The sequence below is a fragment of the Gossypium hirsutum genome, chromosome A08, assembly GCF_007990345.1.
Source record: "Gossypium hirsutum isolate 1008001.06 chromosome A08, Gossypium_hirsutum_v2.1, whole genome shotgun sequence".
Classification (NCBI taxonomy): domain Eukaryota; kingdom Viridiplantae; phylum Streptophyta; class Magnoliopsida; order Malvales; family Malvaceae; genus Gossypium; species Gossypium hirsutum.
The window spans coordinates 5,088,922-5,110,807 of NC_053431.1; the positions used below are offsets into that span (position 1 = coordinate 5,088,922).

Here is a 21,886-nt window from a genome sequence, read left to right on the forward strand (position 1 = left end):
TTTTAGGTGCTTTTATGGAGTGTTCTTGTTGCAATGTTTTGCTACTTTTAGGAGTTTCTTGTTTGTATTTAGGTGTGAATTTGCATTTTTTCCTCTCTTGTTTAGAGGTTTACCCTTTAGACTAATGTGTTTTATGCAAGATAGTCAATATTACACTAGTAGACACTGTTTTTCTACTAGAATTTGTATGTATCAATTTCAAATATAAACTATTTATCAATCATGTAGTCAGTATCAATTTGTTTCAGTGTATTGTTTCAGATTTATTAATATTTTATAAAATATTTAATATATATAAAAGTACTTGTGAATATAAAATAAATGATACTGAATAAATTTCACATATAAACTTTTTATCAATTATATAAAATACTCATTGATAAACTTCAAAAATAAAAATTCCAAATCTAGTTTCATTTTTAAGATCCATTTTAAAATAATTAATAACCAAACACTTAATCTTAATTTTTTTCAACCTAAATTTTTAGACCAGATTATTTTTATAATATTTTATTTAATTATACTAATCATTTCTAACCTAATTCCGGTATCTAAATCAGATATCCAGTTCACTAACCCGATTCTACTAACCCGATTTTTGGGATGTGATAATTATATTATATTTTTGGTGTTTGTTCTTGCAAATATAAAGTAATTTTCTAAATACGTAGGGGAGATGAACCCTAGGATGAATTATATTATTTGATTTCTAATTTTATGCAATAAAACCTTAGTTATTTGTTTTCAATTATGAATGTTTAATTATTCTTGGGTTGATAATTCTAGAGTATTAATCCATATTTGATGTGCATAAGTTTGAAGTTGAATAGACCCTTGTGAATAGATCTTGCATAATTAAATGGAGTTGCAAGTAATCTTAGAAATAGGACGATATAAAGCAAGTAATCTTAGAAATAGGACGATATAAATCTACTGGATTAGAGTCAAATCTAATATGGGGATTCATGGAGCAAATTAATATGATAATAGGTATTTTAATTAGAAAGAAATTTCCATTAATCAACCTAAAGTTAGTTGCTCTTATGCTCGAAAGAGATATTAGCATAAATTAGGATTTCTAAGGATCAAAGAAACTAAGAAAAGAAATTGCATAAATTAGATTGAGAATTACAGTTGAAGTCTAGGTGGATTCTTACCTAGGTATTGTTTTCTCACTTGGTTGATATTCGATTATTTTTGTGTTTTATTTCTTTAACGCATTCATTAGTTAGTTTAGTTAGTTAATTTTAGTTTTAATTAATCCTTTGAATTATTAGGCTAAATAATAAAAAGACAATAATTATTAGTAATTTTCGTCATTGAGGGAATAATATCTGTGCTCACCATAACTATACTATTAATTGATAGGTGCACTTGCATTGTCGATTAATAATCAGTTTGGTGGACATCATTTGGCTTCAAGAGTTGCTTAGTGAAGTGGAAATTAAGCAAAAGTATGTCAAAGTACATTACAATAGCCGTAGTGCTATTCAGCTAGTAAAGAATCAAGTTTATCATACAATGATTAAGCAAATTGATGTTCAGTATCATTTTGCACGAGAGATTCTGGAAGAAGGTGGAGTGAAGATCCAGAAAATTTCAACCACTAAGTATTCTACAGATATGATGTCTAAGGTTGTGATTGCGGCCAAGTTCCAACCATGTTTGAACTTGATCACTGTTAAAACTTTAAGGTTGAAATTTGAAGACTAACAAATGTTGTTTTGCAAGGAGATTGAAGATGTGGAAATTTGTTTAGGTAGAGATTTGTTAAAATAGCACAATCCCACGTCTAAAAAATACAAGGTTGTGGAGAGTTTGTACCTATAAACAAAGATTGTTTCTCCACCTTTGAATTATTCCAAAATTTTTCATTTTCTTCATAAGGCAAATTTTCCCTCTTCTTATTTGTAATTTTTCACTTGTAAATTTTTGGTGTTCTATTTTATTTTTATTTATCTTAAATTGGGTTTTAAGTGTGATTGTTTGTGACCTCTCCAATCTTTTCCAGAAATTAATCTAATATGAATCTATGTATATGTATATATATATAATATACGTCAGGAGCGAAGCTAGAAAATTTTTTTTGGGGGGCCAAAATTTAACTGTAATTTTTACAATAGTAAAAATGCAATTTCACTATTTTAATAGTCTCTATCTTTATAATTTTTAAATGATTAAATCAAATTATTTTTTATTTTTAGGGGGAACCAAAGTATAATTTTATCTTTACTAATTTAAAATTTTAAAAATTTCAAAGAGCTTAAATGAAAAAAATTTCATTTTAAGGGACCGGAGCCCTTACTAGCCCTTTGATATACGTAGAAATCTCTTGAACAAAGAATACATATTTGAAAGATTTATAATCCATATAATTACTCATATAGAAATTTAGAAAGTCTTCCTTTTTAAGATCCAAGAAATTTATGTTGGATACTTTTAATTTAATATTTTTTTGTTTTTATTTTTAATTCACATATACCCAAATCATTTAGTATTACGAGAGGTCAGTAATGGATTGAAAATCCTCATGTCACCAGTTCAAAGCTGGTTACAAGCATATGATTATTTTGTATGAGTATCTACTCTACCAATTAATTGATATGGATGGACATATATAAGAGTAAACTCTCTATTTATTTTATTTTCTTTTATTTTCTAGTATAATAATTTTTTTTTGCCCTATTCGCACAAAAGTAACATATCAGTTGGCCACACTGCAATTTCTCCTGATTTCACCTTGTTGTCCAGTGAGAACATCAAGGGAACCCATATGCACCATTGCGTTGCCGAACTTTTTAGCCCATGCTTCACCGCGCCTCACATTGTTCAACACCAACGCGGAGGTCAAGGAACTGTCCATCAATGTCTGGTCGGAGGTGAGCAAACCACGACGACGCGTCATTTCAATGTAGTACTTGTTGTCCAGGCGATTGGGTGTGACACTTTCAAGTGGCACTGTTGGATCCCCTCCAGCACCAGCCGCAGATGTCGGGGGTGGGCACTTGGTTTTCAAAAAGGCAGCGTAGTTAGGATCAAGAGAAGGGTCTTGAGCATGAGTGGCGTTAAAAGAGTAGAGCCGGTTGGAAAAGGAAGAGCAATGCGAGACACCAATGGAGTGTGCCCCTGATAATGTCACCATCTCATCCACTGACATTCCTTTCCTTGCGAAAAGTTGAGCAATTTGTTGCGCATTGAAGAACGGCGGGGGCAGGTTTTGTGGTACTTCGTCGCTAATAGAGACACGGCCATCCCTGCGGCCGGCAGGAATGGCGTAATAAATCCCTCCAGCTTCGTAGGCACTGTCACGGGCAGCGAATGCGATTATGTCTGCACAAGACACGGTTCCTGGACATTGTGCCTCGATTTGGGCTTTGGCCTCATCAATCACCTCGAAACCTCGCAAACTAGGGTTATTAGCAGGGTGATCCATCTCTGCTGGGGGGTTTCCGGGCACAGATCTTAGAAGGACAGAAGCATCACAACCCTGAATTTGCATGCAAAAAGTGGAGTTAGAGGAGGAAACACGATGAATCAATCTATAAATTATTAAGAAAATGAACATATACATACCCTGACGAAGCAGTCATGGAAATACATTCGGATGAGACCAGCACCTATGCCAGGATTAAGTGAAACCGCTTTGTTTACAGCTTTTCTTACAATGGTCTCTGCAAATGGACAAGTTCGTGTATAGAAGCCCACCTTCAAAGATTCAGAAGCCACAATTGAGCAGCCAAGCATGAAGGAGAACAAGGCAACAATGTGAAATTTCGAGCACAGCAAAGTCATTGTGTCTGATATATATAATATAGCAGAAGAAAAACTTCTAAATTAATTGGAAAGGGTTGAGGATCAGAATATGGTGGTTTGTGCAGTTGGAATTGAAAGATTATGAGAGTGGAGATGTTGGATGGAGTATATATACATGGCCAGAGGAGGAGTTGGTGGTGATTACTTGTTGGAACCAAAAACGTGTGTAGTTTTAGCTGTAGGCTTGAAAGCATAGCTTGAGGTTGAGGTGTTCCTTTGTTTTGAACCATTTAGAGGCATGCAGCAGTTTCTTTGTTTTGATTTGTCGATTTTCTTCTTTATTTTTTAATATTTACATTTTTCCTCCTTAAATTACAATTGTTCTTATTTGTTAAATATTCTACTCATATTTAATAGTTTAAAATAGTTGTTTTATTAAGTAAAATAATTAAATCTATAATTATTTAATTTATTCACGAACACCTTTACATTAGAGAAAGTGACATAACCAAAATTTTAATTTAGGGACCAAAATTGATTTATAAATTTAAAAAAAAAATCAAAATACAAATTTATAATTATATTAAATTATTATTTTACAATTTTTAAAGAGATTAAACTCAAATTTTATCATTTGAGAACCAAAATATAATTAATTAATATTAAAATTTTATTTTAATAATAAAATTTAACAATAAAAATTTTAAATAATATTTTTAATATTGAAAAATATTGATATTAATAATTTAATCATAAATTTATATTACAATTTATAAATATTTAATAATAAATGTTTTATAGTATATAATATAAATATTTTAATTATATATATAAATATGAGTATTTGCTTAAATCAAGTTTAGGTTCATTATCCCTTCCAACTCTAATGCGTCACTATGCACTCTCGTATATGTAATCTAAATTAAGTTTTAATTAGGTATTGTTTATAATTAAGGTTGTATATGCAATGTTTTTTAAACCGGACTGGTGGTCAAACTGGTTAAGTCACCGATTCACTGGTCCAATTAAAAAAGTATTACAAACTAAAAAAAATTGAAAACCCTAATTCAATTGGTTCGATTGTCGGTTCAATGGTTCAATCGTTGATTCAAACTGTTTTTTAGTCCGTTTAATCGATTTGTACCGGTTCCCGATCTAACCAATTCAAAACCATCTTCCAAATCGGTACCCCAATCCAACCGACTAGTCCAATCCGATTCAAATAACATTGTATATATGATATAGATGATTATAAAATATTATCTTATTATAAAATAAATTTCAATTGTCAAAAAGTAAATGTTACTATAATATTTTGTAACAAATATATTTATGTTGTGTTTGTTTCACTACGACAATTTTTAAACAATAATAAAAAATATTTTATGTAAAATTATTCAAACACAAAAAAAAATCAATTTATTAAAGAATCAATCCATTTAAAAAAAATATTTTTAATGAAGCTTAAGTTTCTTTTTATATTATATTTATTTTATGTAATTGTATAATGTTAAAAAACGAATACCTAGGAATTTCAACTTGTCCTAGATAAGTAATAGTTTTTATATGACTTTGGCAAGTTTTAAATGCTATGGCAACTAGCTATTTCTAGTTGTCAATACGCCAATTTTATCTCAAATCCAATTGAAGTACTCCTATCCATTCACACACATTATCCAAAACCAAATTTTATTTAATGATAATTCTTACAACATTAGGTACAACTTACAAGTGGGATTGTCCAAATATAGGAGAGATAATTACCATTAAAAATTTAAATATAGTGAGAGGTACTAGAGAAAAATATATGTGCTAATGAAACAATTACAGTCACAAGTGGTTTTCACGAAAGTAGTTTTTTTTAAAATTGAATCTCTTAAATTGTTAGTTTTCAATTCAATTGATGTTAGAGATCAATTCAATTAAGTAACGAATAAGTAAAAATATAGTGGAAGAAATTGAGAAATTAAACAAATAAATTTAACGTGGAAAAACTCATCCAAAGAGAATAAAAAAACATAAGCAAAGATAATTTTACTATAATGGAAAAAGAATGAAGAGTACAAAAGATGGAGATAAAAACTAAACCCGAAAATAAAGAACCCTCAAAATATAAACACAAAATTCTCCAAAAGTGTTATGAGTTCTAATATTTGATGGGTGTGTTTTTGTAAAAGAGCATATTTATAGGCTAAATTCGTAGGTCAAATAATAATAAAATAATCTAAACTAATCAGAGTTTGACTGAAACAAATAAACATAGTTTAACTAGGAGATTATCTTTCAAATTTGACTGAAATACATGGCATACTCAACAAATCTCCACCTGTACTCGTATTTTCACAACACCATCTTTGTCAAACCCGCCATGGGCCTATCTTGAACTATGCAGGAAATTAACTGAGTTTAATCTGTGCTTAGAAGATAGAAGACTTCTAGCCTTTGACTTGTGCATTACTAAATCAAAACTAACCTAGGTCTGATTTTCACAAACATAGAGTTTTAACTTTTCAAAACTTGCATCCAAAAGATAACCTCTTTTCAATGAAACGGTCATGCATTTTTCCCTCCTATGACCAAGTTGCCTCCGCTCTAAACGAGTTGGCTTTGACTCCGTAACAAACATGGGACATTCGGTTTCACCAGTCATTGTAGAACCTTCAAGAATATAAAGATTGCCGATCCTTTTTCCTTTTAACAAAATGAGAGCCCTATGAGACACCTTAATGCTGCTCGACTTGATATTGATTCTGTAACCTTTCCAATTTAAAATACTCAATGAGATAAAATTCTTTCGTAAATTAGGTACATACCTGACATCTGAGAATGTCCTAATCGTCCCATCGTGCTTCCTAATTTTAACAGTACCAAGACTGATTACCTTACTGGATGGATCGTTTTCCATGCGCACAACTCCACTTGCAACCGAACTGTATGTGTAGAACCATTCTCTGTTGGGAAACATGAGGAAAGAATGTCCCGAATCTAGGATCCACTCAGACGTAAGCTCAAAGCTATCGCTCGTTGACACTAACAAGAAATGATCATCACTTTCATCGGTCAAATTAGCACCAACTACATCTTCCTCGTTACTCTCAACAACCCTTTTTATTTTGCAGTTTATAAATAATCTACTCTGACGTGACCTAACTTCTTACAATAGCGACACATTTTGTCTCACTTCTTCGATGCTACCAAAATGAAAGCTTGCCTATCTTCCTTGCTATTCGAACCAAACTCATTGTTGAGTTTGTCTTTACTCAACAAATGACTCTTCATATCTCGAACGAGAGTTTGTCTCTGCCATAAATTAGGGTCCCCTTGAAAGAATTGTATAAAGAGGGTAAAGAGCACAATAATACCGTAGCCTGATCTTCATCATCAGTCTTAAACTCAACATTATTTAAATCATTAAAAAGAGTAATAAATTGACTAATGTGATCTCTAAGAAGCTCACATTCTTTCATGCGAAATGTAAATAGACGTTGTTTCAACACTGAACGGTTAGCCAAAGACTTAGTCGCATAAAGAGTTTCTAACTTTTTCCAAAAGGTGAATGAGCTTTTCTCCATCAATACCTCCTGCAATACCCTATTCACAAGGCACAACTGGATTATAGACAATGCTTTTTCATCAAGCTCTTCCCATTTTTCCCGATTTAGATTCCCAAGCTTTTTCCCGATAACAACCTTTTTCAGGCCGGTCTGAACTAGAATTGTCATCATCAGAACTTGCCATAGATTGAAATTTGTGACACTGTCGAACTTCCCAATGGCAAATATTGTTGTTGCCATTTTTGAACGGGCTAATTAGCAAAAATCGAACTAGCTGTAATATCACTTGTTGGGGATCAACTCAATTAAGCAACGAACAAGCAAAAAAAATAGTAGAAGAAATTGAAAAATTGAACACACAAATTTAACGTGGAAGACTCCTTCCAAAGAGGATAAAAACTCATGGGCAAAGATAATTTTACTATAATGAAAAAAGAACGAAGAGTACAAAAGATGGAGATAAAAACCAAACTCCGAAACCTGAAAACAAAGAAACCTCAAAACGTAAACACAAAATTCTCCAAAAATTGACTTGATCATTAGTCTAATGATAATTAAATAAATAATTTAAAAATCATAAATAATTAATAGAAATTATAAATTGGTTCAATTGATTCAATTATCAAAATTTACCTCAAATTTAGAGTTTTTATTGATTTTCAAAGTTTATTTAGTGAACAATTCAATCCCTTTGTTCGAATCGATATAGCGATTGATTTTCGATCAGACAAGATTTCAACAACATCGTCTCTTATTTTACAAAATTTAATCTCATGGATCTTAAATTATAAAATTATCTTGAATGAGCATGCCTAATACTCTTTATAAAAGTTGGTGAAAGGTGGCTTTGTAATTCAATATCAATGTTCTATGGTGGTCAAAGCGATTATACTATCGGATTTTAGTTTAATCGGTCTGATTCAAAAATTGTTAGATAAAAATAAAAATTTATAGAAGAGATGAAATTTAATAATCGAATGAACCGTCAAAATTTTGTGTTTGATCCAATGTGTAATTTTATTCATGACTTTTTTATTTGATTTATTTTTCATAAATGACTAACATCATTATCGACAAAATATCATTTTATGTTTACATGTTACATTCACAAATACTTATATTTATCCAATATAAAAATAAATTGATGTATTCATTTCTTTAAATGTGTACAATTGAATCAAAACAAAAGTTTTATATATACATTTGAACCAAAATCAAAATTTAATGATTATAATTGCACAAAATCAAAATTCATGTATAAAATTAAATATTAAATCAAAGCTCATGTATAATTTTAATATTTATCTCTTATTTAATGATGGTTACAAAACTAATTATAAATACGATAAAGGCAAGCGCACGTATCGAACAATAGTATAGCTATGGTGAGTAGAGAATATCATATCCATGAGGACTAAAAGTACTAGTAATTATCGTTTTGTTATTATTTAGCCGACAAATTGGAGTGATTATTTTTAATCTAAATTTACTAAACTAATTTACTAGGAACGCAACAAATAATAAATCAAGGAAATAAACGAATATTAACCAATGAAATAGATAATATCCAAGAAAGAATCCACCAAGACTTCACCTATTATTATGAATCTGAATTAGATGATTTATTCACTTGTTACTTGATCCGTAGAAATCTCTAAATTAGGTTAATATCTCTTTCGAGAGTAAGAACAACTAACTCTAGGTTGATTAATTGAAATATCTCGATCTATGGATTCTCCTATTAGATTTGACTCTAGCCCGGTAGATTTATATCATCCTATTTCTAGGATTGCATGCAACTTTACTCAATTATGCTAGATCTACTCTTAAATAGGGACTTTTTCTCCACTAAAATAAGCACATTAAACATGAAATAATATCCCAGAAATATTAAAACAAGAAATAACGATACATAATTGAGAACAAGAATTAAGTATTTATAGCGTAAAATAGAAATTAGATAAAATGATTTATCATAGGTTTCATCCTCCCTAGGTATCTAGGGAATTAGTTCATAGTCCTGAATAGAAATATCTCAAAGTAAAAAAAGCCACAAGACATAAAGAAACTCAATAAAACTTCGAAAGAAATTAAAATGAGATCTTCAATCTTGATGGAGATCCGCTTCTTAGTTGGTTTTGATGGCATTCTTCAAGTGTTTTCTTTGATCTTCTTCGATTTCCCCCTTATGTCTTCCTCTTATGGATATTTATAGACTTTAGAATGCTTAGAAAACTTAAAAATTGGGTTTTTCCGCGTATTTGAGAAACAGGGTGCGAAATCGACACGGGCAAGTGTAACAGCCCAATTTTGGGGCCAGCTAGAACAGTGGTTTTGAGACCAAAAATTTGGCATAAAAAATCTATTTTTATTATATTTTATGGTCTACAGTTGCACGGAATGATTTCGTGAAAATTTCGTTCGAGTGCAAAAGTTGAGTTCTACATGCTAGAGGTGTCCAATTTCTATGAGATTTTAAATTGAAGGTCCTTAGATAGTAATTAACCATTTTACTTTAAGTTGGACAAAAATAGACATGGGGTAAGAGAATTTTTGTGTTTCGAGAAAAAGGGCATTTTGGTTATTTGGTTAATAAAAGAATAAAAAGGGAAAATAAAGCCAAAATTGTGTCCATCTTCTTTTACCTTGGCCAAAATTCTCAAGACACCATAGCTAGAGTTTTCTTCAAATTTCAAGCTTGACTGTAAGTACATCCTAGTCTTCGTTTTTAATGCTCTTTACGTTTTTGAAGTCGTATTCACCTGATCTTTCCATTTCTACCATTGTTTTGAAGTAGGGTTCATGTTTAAAATTTTACCCATGTGTGACATGCATGCATTTTGATGTTTGATGGAAGATATTGTATGTTTAAGGTGTGATAAACAACTTTTACTAAGTGATTTTCAGTGAAAATGTATAAAAAGGACCTATTTGTAAAGATGTAAAATGGGTAGTAAAAATCTGATTTGATGAAAAATTTGGGCTGATATGAGTATGTGTATGGTTCGGCTAGACTTGAATAACAAAGAAATTGAATGCATTTCATTTTACGAGCCTAGGGACAAAAATGTAAATATGTTAAAGTTTGGGGGCAAAAGTGTAATTTTTTCCATAATAGGATTTTTGGGCTGATTTGAGTAATGTGAATATTAAATAAGCTAAATTTGCTATTATAGATCAAGAAAAACGAAGTTCGGACTTTAATCGGGGAAAGAATAAGGTGTTTGACAATTAGATCATTTTCTACTATTTTTTGTACCGAGGAAAGTTCGTATGTAAATAATGCATTATTATTTATGCTTTAATTGTGTTATTGTTGTATAAATTGTGATTTACTCTTTGAATGAATTCGACAAAGTTCGACAAGTGAGAAAATCCCAGTTGAACTTTAGGAATAGTTAGGATACAAATGCCATGGCATTAGGGTTAGTTGAGATTACGTGTAAGACCATATCTGGGATATGGCATCGATATGAGACTTCGTGTAAGACCATAGCTGAGCTATTGGCATCGATATGAGATCCCATGTAAGACCATATCTGGGATATGGCATTGGTATGGTACTATGTGTGTGAGATTTCTTGAATATCCTTTAGTATTCCAAGTGGTTCAACGAGAAACTTAACGGAAAAGTTTAAGTTGTGAAAGACTATGGTATGTTGTGAAAGATTATGGCAAGTTGCAAGTTTGGTATAGGTATGTACATAAAACTCATGCTTAATGAGTTCGATATGTGATGAACCTACGGTATGGTTTGATTGAGTAAGTTATGATGTTAAGGTATTAATAACATATATGCTAAGCTTGATTATGAAATTTACAATAACATTTATGTTAATTTACTGCATGTTAAGTATATGTTAAAGTGTGTTTAATGATGCCTGTTATTTGTATAGGAACTTACTAAGTTTTAAAGCTTACTTCCCTTTCTTTTTCCCTTGTCTTATAGTGTCACCAAGCCAGCTCAGAGATTAAAGACGGTCGGAGATCCATTCACACTATCAAATTATCATTTTGGGTACTTATAATTACATTATTTTGAGTTATAGCATGTATAGGGACTTGGTCTTTTTGTTATGCGTCATAGTTGATTTGGCCAAAAGTGTTGGCTTATGTTATTTGATAATTCATTTTGTAAATGGCCATTGAAATTGGCTAATATTGGTTAAGTATATATATGCATAAGAAGATGTCTTTCATGAATGTGGATTTTACATGGTCTATGATGATAAGTATAAGGTGTTGTATGTGATAGGGAGTAACATGTAATTGCTGTGTGGTTGACTTGGTTATGGCTAAATTGGTTGTATGTATATACTTGGATTTGTGTTGCTTGTTGTTGTGTAGGTTGGTGCAAGTAAGTGTGGTAAAATGGCTTGGTAAATAGCCTTATTTTTGTCCACACGGGTAGACAGGCGTGTGTCTAGGCCGTGTGTGACACACGGCTTGCCCTATGGGTGTGTGATCCGGCCGTGTGTCCACTGCATCTTAAATTTTCGTTTTAAATTGGCCACACTGGTAGAGACACGGCCGTGTGTCTCAGCCGTGTGAAGAGCACGGCCCAGGGACATTGGCGTGTGCCCAGGGCGTGTGAAGTCTGCATCTATTTTATGAAAAATTATGAAAATTAAATCGCCCACACGGCCTAAGCACATGGGCGTGTGACTTGGCCGTGTGACTTCAATTTATTGATGACGTCATAAACAGAGAGTTACAGGGTTAGGGACACGGACGTGTGTGATCACACGACCTACCCACACGGGTGTGTCCCAAGCCATACGGGCGTGTGGCCCCTGTTTTGGTGAAAATTTTCTAAGTGTAGGGGAATTTTCTAAAGTTCTCGGATTAGTCCCAAACCAATCCTAATGCATGTTTTGGGCCTCGTAGGCTTGTTTAAGGGACGATATGAATATTTTTGAAAAGTTTTAAATTTGAGTGGAAATTTATATCTAGGTTTTGAGTGTTTGTTTGAGTTTAAGTCCGGTAATGCCTCGTACCCTGTTGTAGCATCGGATACGGGTAAAGGGTGTTACAGCGTATATCTAGCTCGTGTGGAAATGCCCAGGTCGTGTGCCACACGGGCGTGTGTCCAACCTGTATGGAACTATCCAGGTCGTGTGGATCTGGAAAATAATTCTTTTTGTCTGATTTTGGCTCTTTTTTTGCTCCTTTCGCTCCCAAATGCTCTCATAAGTATAGAAACATGAATTTAAAGGATTAGGAGCATCAAATTCACTAATTTGCATAATTAATCATCCAAAAACGAATTAAGAATGGATTAAAATATTACTTTTATAGCTTATCATTTAAAAATTCATTTTAATGAGATTTAAGCTTTTAAATCTATCTTTAGAGGAAGCAATATGTTTGGTCAAGTATGTAACAAGATATTATGGTGCAGGATTCACTACCTTGAACCAAACAAACATTTACGGTAAGTAGTTAAATCCATATTGGATTCAGTTGAAGCGATTGAATAAAAAACTAATGGTTTGACTAGTGATAATAAAAAATAAAGTGAATTGCTATAAATTAATAAAAAATTGAAAATCAAAACAAAAATTTTGACAGTTCAACCGATTATTAAAATTTCATCTCTTTTATAAATTTTTATTTTTATTTAACAATTGTTGAATTAGATCAATTAAACTAAAATCAGATAATATAGTCAATTCGACCACCTTAGAACATTGATGTTGAATTACAAAAACACATTTCATCAACTTTTATAAAGAGTATTAGACATGCTCATTTAAGATATTTTTGATAATTTGATATCCTTAAAATTAAATTTTGTAAAATAAGAGATAGTGTTAAAGGGTAGGGGTTTTTTGGATGTGGCTCCTACTTCAATGAGTAGTTGAAATCGGCGGAGGATGCTTAAGTTTAAGCCTTTGGTTGCTGCCACTTCTCGACAGTTTGCTAATGCTAAAGTGAGTACTTCTCAATCGTGGGAAGCAACTAGAACTCATGGTGTGAAGGTGGAATGTCACTGTTTGCTATGGTTCCCTTTATATATTCCTAAGCATTCTCTTATTACTTGGATGGTCATTCTTAATAGGCTCTCAACCCGAGATTGCTTGCTTGCTTTTGGGGTTTCGATTGATACTTGTTGCTTTTTTTGTATGGATGCTGCAGAGAAATGTGATTACATTTTCTTTGAGTGAAGTTGTAACACCCTTAACCTGTATCCGTCGCCGGAATAGGGTTACGAAGCATTATCAAAATATACAGATCAAAGAAACAGACATTTCATTTTATATAGTATTCATGTTAGAAATCAAACATAAAGTCCCTTATATGAACCTTCGAGGTCCAAAACATGCATTAGAAACGAGTCAAGACTAAATCAGGTACTTAGAGAATTTTTTGCAAAATCTCAAAATTTTTCCTAGGTGTAGGGGTCACATGCCCATGTCTCAGGCCGTGTAACTTTCTAACTTGGGTCAAACGGCTAAGCCACATGCCCATGTGCTAGGCCGTGTGTAAATACCTAGGCATTCTGTTTTGAAATTTTTAAGATGCAGGGGACACACGGCTAGGTCACACGCCCATGTGCAAGGCTGTGTGTCACACACGGCTCAGACACACGCCCGTGTCTCTACCCGTGTGGATGAAAATAGGTTATTTTTCAAGCCATATTTCTCAACCCATTTTTTCACCCTCCTACACCAACACTTTAACACATTCACAAGCTATTATAGGTTATTTAACCCAACTCAAAATTAAGTCCTATACATCATATAATACCTCATATAATCAAGTATACACACTTACTTAATTACCAAGTTCACATATATGCATATCTTATCAAATATGTTAACTTAATTCAATCATCAATATGCCAACATAATTTCTATCAATCAACCATTTCAAACACATACCAAACATATCCATTACAAGCCATTCCAATTGCTAGTTACAATTAAAGTATTTATATGCCGATATTGGCCAATTAACCTATACATGCCAATATAACCATAATTGATTTACCATATATATACCGAAATGTGCTGATGGATAGTGTGAGTGATCCCGCCAAGCATCCAATCTAACGAGCCTCCGAATTACAATAGAACAGGGGAAAATAAAACAGAGTAAGAATGAAATGCTTAGTAAGTTCGTATAACATGGTAATTAACTTACCACTCATTTAAATTCAATATAAACATACAAGACACATCCAATCAACTTGATCACGAGCCCTAACACATATCTTCATCACCCTTGTTAGTCATATATTTCATATAAATATTAAGAAACATATATGGACTTAACAATAATTAGATTTCCATGTACATATATTTTTCACATCATGTATTTATATAACATATACAAATCATATCCTTGTATTTCAAGAACATTTTCATAATAATTCGTCTCGAGTTTAGATTATTTCATGTCAAAACTTTGCCCATTATGTAACAGTCTAATTTCAGTGAAATCGGAATAGTGGTTTCGGGACCACAAATCCGAGTCCGAAAAATAAAATTATTTAAATTTCATAAAATATTTCATGAAAATTTTTATAGAAAAATTTTATCAATTATATGTCTAAATGCAAAAAGGACTGAATCGAATAAAATGTTAAAGTTGTATACTAATAACCATAGGGATTATATAGCTAGAGAATTCAAAATGTGAGGTCCTTATATAGGAATTAGGCCATTGATGAAAAACATGTAGATATTTTTAGTGATTCATCCATGGAAAATTAAAAAAATGCAAGGAAAAAATTGAAAAGTGAATAGATTAATATATGATAAAAGATTAAATAGTATAAAACTTATTTTATATCATCATCTTCTCCATAAAACACATGGAAACCCTAGGAGAGAGAAAGGAAATTTCTTAAGCTTGAATTGGTAAGTTCTATATCTCGTTTTAGTGATTTTTATATTTTTGATATCGGGAAAGATTAATCTCTTTATTTGAGGGATTAAATTTAAAAGAAATTAAAGTTTAGAAAATTACCCATGGATGAATATGCTGTAAATTGAAAGTTTTTGATAGAAAATGAAAGATTATTAATAGATAAACCACTTTTACAAAGTGATTTTTAGTGAAAGCATGTGTAGGGACTAAATTGCAAAATAGTGAAATTATTGGAAAAATTCTAAAATTTATGAAATACATGTGCTGTAAAAGTTATGTTGGAATTTTGAATAAGCTTGGAATAAGGAGTAAATTGCATGAATTTCAATTTCCGAGCCTAGGGACGAAATTGAAGTTAATTAAAAGTTTAGGGGCAAAATGGTACTTTTGCCTAAAATGTGAAATGGGCTTGATTGAATGTAAAAATCATAGAATTGATGATTAAATTTATTTATATAGATCCGGAAGTGTCGAACAAAGAAAATGATCGAGGGAAAGAAAAAGTTTCAGATTAGTAGATACGATCAATTGTCAAGATAAGTTCGTATAACTAAATTAAGCATGTAAATTGTTGAATTGATTGTTGAATTATGTGCATCATGAATTGTAATTGGTATGTACATGTAATAAACCAATGTTGATTTGTGATTTACATGTAAATGATGAAATATTACATGAATCCGTTTGAATATTGATTTCCGATTGGACAAGTGATTACCGTGTATATAAGATCCTGCATATGTTGCAGTAAAGGTTGTTCCAAAAAGATAATATTTTGATCTCATTATGAAAAGGAATGTAAACCCAAAGAGTAATACTTGAAAAGGATTTGTGTACCCAAATGGTACAACTTGAAAAGGTTATGTACACTTTGTGTGTACATTTGGAAAGGTTAGGTATACTTTGTGTATACCATATGAAAATGAAAGGTATACTTTGTGTGTACCACTTGGAAAGGAATGTACACCTCAAGTGTACAACTGGAAAAGGAAAGGTCCATCGGAAATTCAATAATTCAGCGGTAATAATATACATAGTGATATAAAAAGAAATGGCATGATGAGCTCATCTATGCATTTTAGTATTTTTGAAAACTAATCAATTGGTTGAATGATTGTGTTTAGGCCTTATTTTACTAATTGAATAAGTTAATGAACATATTACTTAATGTATAAATTACTTGATGAACATGAATGGTAAGTGTAGTTTGGTTATATGAACTTTCTAAGCATTAATGCTTACTAGGTTTATTTTTCCTATTTTATAATGCTCAAAGCTCGTGAAGGTTGGAATTGGGTCGGAGCTATCATCACACTATTAATCCCTTTATTTGGTAAAAATGATAAACCTATTTTGTTATAATGACATGTATAAGCTTTTGTGGCCAAATAACAACTTAATATTTTGGTTTGTAATCAAGTCATTAGAGTAACAAGTAGAGCATGTTTAAGATTGGTATGTTGTGGATTAATATAAAAATATGTTGTTTTTAATGTTAGAAATTTGTTGAATTGGTTGGTAGATGCATATAAATTTTGGTACAGGAAAATGGTTAAGTTTGGGGTGAGAAAAGTGGCCTAAAACAGCCTATTTTCATCCACATGGTTAGACACACGGGCGTGTGTCTAGGCCGTGTGTGACACACGGTAAGCCCATGGGCGTGTGAAATGATCGGGTGTCCCCTGCATCTTTAAATATGAAGTTAGGATAGTACACGGGCAAAAGACACAGCCGTGTGTTTTGGTCGTGTGAAGGACACGGTTTTCAAGCATGGTCATGTGTCAAAATCGTGTGAAAATGGCTTAAAAATGGTGAAAAATTAGTGTACCACACGGCCTAGCCACATGGGCGTGTGCCCAGGCCGTGTGTCCCTTTAATGCTTAAGAAATTGCAAGTCAAAACTGTCCACGGGCTGGCCACACGGGCATGTGCCCCTAACTTAAATCAAAATTTTTCAAAGTTTTCCATAGTTACCGGTTTAGTTTCAAATCACTTCTAAAGCATGTATTGGACCCGTAGGTCCATATTAAGGACTTTATGGTAAAATTTGAAAAGTTTTTATTTGGAATGAAAATTTATGACTCGGTTTTGTACTAGTGTATAAGTCTGGTAATGCCTTGTAATCCTATTCCGGTGACGGATATGAGTTAAGGGTGTTACACATTAAATCATTTGAGATGTCAGTGTCACACAGGTAATACACTCAAGGTGTTCAAATCTATAATCATGGATGAACATATTCATCAAACAAATTTCATGTTCATATATTATCATCTCGTATTTCCATATATCATGTATCATCATTTTCATGTATTTCAGGTAGATACGTGTATTAATTCATTTCATGTTTATGTTTTCTCATGTTAAGATTTTACCCGTTGAATCATTGAAAACATTGATGGATACACAAGTAGTACACTCGAAGTGTACAAATAAAAAATCTGTCAATTCATATTCAGGAGAGTTCTTTAAAGCACATAATCAGGAAATCCTCTCTCAAGCCATAACACATGAAGCTCACAAAGAGCAATTAATAGGGAAGCTCACAAAGAGCTTATCAGGAAACATATCTGGGCTATATAATAGGAAGCTCATAAGAGCCATGATCAGGAAGTTCACAAAGAACTTTTAATCAAGAAGCACACGAAGAGCCTTTAATTAGGAGATTCAGATAGCCATATATTGGGAAGTTCAAGTGAGCCATATTGAGTTGCTTTTGTGTCCGCAATATATGCAGGATCACAACCGATCATATAACAGAACGCTTATAAAGAGCTGTGATAGTCAGCAGCACATGCAAGATCACTACCGATCAAGATGCTCATAGGAACCATATAACGGGAAGCTCGAGAGGGCTTATAACAGGATGCTCGTAGGAGCTGTGGTGTGTCTGCAACACATGCAGGACTACAACCAATCAGGAAATCTTGTATCCATCGAATTCCATTATTCAAATGGGATTTAATACTTATCAGACTTTGTTAGATATGTAACCAATTTATTATATTTGGCATTTATACAATTCACATACACAATGTTTAATTCAAGCATATAAATATACACAATTTAGTTACACGAACTTACCTCAACAAATGTTCGTATAAGTAAAATCTACTAATCTGAGATTTTCCCTTTTCCTCGTTCTAACTTCGAATTTGGTCTATCCAAATCTATATAAATGAATTTAACATTAATTCATGTTCATTTCAAATCAATTCACATCTTAGGAAAAATTATCATTTTGCCCTTAAACTTTTAATTAATGACGATTTCGTCCCTAGGCTCGAAAAATGAAATTCGTGCAATTTAATCCTTATTCCAAGCCTAGCCAATTTTTACATGAAAAATTTATAGCCCATGTATTTCATAAAATTCAAAAAATTTCCATGAATTTTACATCTTTTTAATTTAGTCCCTAAATCATAATTTCATCAAAATTCCCTTTACAAAAGTTGTTTATCTATCAACAACCTTTTATTTTCTACCATAAAACTTCATAACTCATCTATGGTCATCCATGGAAAAACCCTAGTACCTTGATAACTTTGCAAATTAATCCCCGAGATAGCTAGATTAAGCTATTACGATCTCGGAAATATAAAAATCATTAAGAACGGGCAAGAATACTTACCTAATCAAGCAAAATAAGTTGGCTTGAGCTTAGGTTGCCAACCTAATCAAGCAAAATAAGTTGGCTTGAGCTTAGGTTGCCATGGCTAGGGTTTCCATGCTTTTAATTTGGGAAAGATGATATAAATGATGATATTTTTATTTTTATTTTATCATTTATCATATTTTATTATTTAACTTTCCAATTTGATCCTTTTATTTTTTTTATTTTCCATGGATGTATCATCATCCTCAACCACTAAGCATTTTTAATGGTCTATTTTCCATATAAGGACCTAAAATTTTGAATTCTATAGCTATTTAATCATTTTAGCTATTAGAACTCAACTTTTGCACTTTGTGCAACTTGGTCTTTTATCAAATTAAGCATGTAATCGGTAAAATTTCTTTACGAAATTTTTATATGACATTACTATCATACTATAGACCATAAAATGATATAAAAACAATTTTTCTTCCGAAAGCAAATTCGTGGTCCCAAAACCACTATTCCAATTTTACTGAAAATGGGCTGTTATATCAGTTTTTCAAGGAAGGTGTGGTAATCAATTTTGTGCCTTTGCTCCATTTATAGGGCTGTGGGAACTTGTAGGTAAGAGTTAGCTTGAGTGATATTGAAACTTAAAGGAAAGTCCTTGCTTGTTGCTATACTCAATCTTGCTTGGACTGCATATTTGTATGTGATATGGAGACAGAGGAACAAGAGATATTTTGGTGCATCTTTCTTGACTGAAGATGCTATGTTGTCTTGGTACATATTAAATAGATTGTGCAGACTCGCTTAGGAGGAAGACCAATCAATAGAACTGATCTTGTTAATGCTTCACTTTATGCTTCTTAAGGTATCATTGGTTAATTTGTTCGTATAGCTTAAAGTTATTGTACAATGTTTTTTGTTCTTTGTAGCAGTTTTAGCTATTTTCTTGGATTAATTACTTTCATCATTCACCCCCCAAAAAAAGGAGACAGGTTTATTGGAATCGGGTCGGATCGAAAATTAATTGTTATATTGGTTCAAACAAAGAGATTGAATCATTCACTGAATGAACTGTTTAAAACCGATAAAAACTCTAAAATTAAGGCAAAAATTGACTATTGAATCGATTGAACCAATTTATACTTTCTATTAATTATTTATTTAATTATCATTAAACAAATGATGAAATCATTTAAACTAAAAACTAATAATGTAACTCATTCCACCGCTTATTCAATTTTTTAAAAAAATTGCTTTCTCATCGTAACTGTTTCATTAGGAACTATACTCTTCTCAACTACCCCTCACTAGGTAATTATCTCTCCTATACTTGTTCAATCCCACTTGTAAATTTTACCTAATGTTGTAAGGCATAATCAATAAATAAAAAGTTAGTTTTGTATAATGTGTGTGAATGGATAGGAGTATTTTTAATTGGATTAGAAATAGAATTAGCCTCATGACAACTAGAAATAGCTAGTTGCCATACCATTTAAACTTGCCTAAGTCATATAAAAACTAGTTCTCCTAGCTTTCCATTTTAAGTTTAACATCATACAATTACATATGATAAATACAATTTAAAAAAAGAGTTTTACTCAAAACATTTTCATGAAAATAATTTTTGCAAAATATATTATTCTCTAAAAAGTTTTTTACTATTTTTTGGTATTTGAATAATTTTGCATAAAATATTTTTTGTTGTTTGATAAATTTTCTTGAAATTATTATTTAAAAGTTGTTTTTAATGAAACAAACATAACACAAATATTATGGTAACATTTACTTTTAACAATTGAAATTTATTTTATAATAAGATAATATTTTATAATAATCAATCTTATATATAAAATGCTATTTGAACCGGAACGGACTAGTCGAGGTACTAGTCCAGAAGATGGTTTTGAATCGGTTGAACTGACTAAAAAACTAATTAAATCGATGATTGAGCTGATAGTTTAACCGATTGAATCAAGGTTTTTAGTGTTTTTTTACTTTTAATAATTATTTTTTGAAAGGTTATATTATTGAATATAAAGATTTAAATATATATGTTTAATAATATTCAGCATTTTAATATTTAAAATTTTTAAATATTTTTAAAATTTATGATAAAAATTATTATTAATATAATAGTATTAAATTTCAATTAAATTAATTTTATATAAAAAAATTATTTATAAAGGAATTTTTATGCTTTCCAAATAAGTAAGTCTACTTACAAATAAAAAAAGGTTTATTTTTGTTGACCAAATTGTTTGCCATAAAACAAATAAAAAATGTAGAAACATATTTATAAATTATTTTCCACGAAACAATCACCCCTTAACAATAGAAATACAACATGTATGAAGGGAGGGGCTCTATCCCTCAAAAAAAGTAAAATATCATTTAATTCTTTTTAAACAGAATTATAAGTTGACACAATAATAAGATTATATTTTAGTCTCCAAACGATAAAATTTAAGTTTAATCTTTTTAAAAATTTTAAAATAATAAAATAATATAATAATAAAATTATATTCTAATCCTTTTAAAAATTTATAAATTAATTTTGGCTCATAAATTAAAATTTTAGTTACATCATTGCCTCTAATATAGAGGTGTTTATAAGTCAAATTAAATAATTATGAATTTAATTATTGTGAGATATTTAAATAATTATAATTCAAGCGGAAAAAGTATAAATACTAATGAAGTATTAGAATTTAGAAACTTGAAATTGATTTTTCTGATAATTAGATAATAGATTTGAAGCACAAAGATGATGGACAAGTCAAAACAAATTACTGATATGCATCAGTTTTAGTAGCTGCCAAAAATGAAAAGACAACAAGAAACCGTCCATATGGGTAGGAGAATAGAGGAATATGCAGGCGGTGTTCTATATGAGAAAACCCATGACTCTCGTTGCAATAATTTAGAATACCGTTTTGAAAGGCTTGGTCAGAGCTGAATATATATAAATATATATATGTATGACATAAGTGAGGTATCTATTTAAGCTCGTTTGAGATAGTTTTAATTGAATCTTTTTATTAATTAAAAATTATGTATAATATCTTTAAAAAGATGTACGAAAATAATTAAAATAATC

The 21,886-nt window shown here is 31.1% G+C and overlaps 1 protein-coding gene across 1 annotated transcript; it reads right to left on the minus strand.

The window, feature by feature from the left end:
* Positions 1 to 2,514: 2,514 nt before the first annotated feature.
* On the minus strand, positions 2,515 to 3,896 carry LOC107949398 (peroxidase 5). Its single transcript, XM_016884087.2, has 2 exons — positions 3,574 to 3,896; positions 2,515 to 3,487 (listed from the first exon to the last, which is right to left on the minus strand). Exons 1-2 carry the CDS (start codon positions 3,790 to 3,792, stop codon positions 2,705 to 2,707), a joined length of 1,002 nt encoding a protein of 333 aa, XP_016739576.2. The 5' UTR covers positions 3,793 to 3,896; the 3' UTR covers positions 2,515 to 2,704.
* Positions 3,897 to 21,886: the final 17,990 nt, after the last annotated feature.

Coding starts and splice junctions, on each gene's coding strand:
- LOC107949398 (XM_016884087.2), bottom strand. CDS start 3,792: ATGACTTTGCTGTGCTCGAAATTTCACATTGTTGCCTTGTTCTCCTTC. Junction 3,488..3,573: donor TCCATGACTGCTTCGTCAGG/GTATGTATATGT, acceptor ATGCAAATTCAG/GGTTGTGATGCTTCTGTCCT.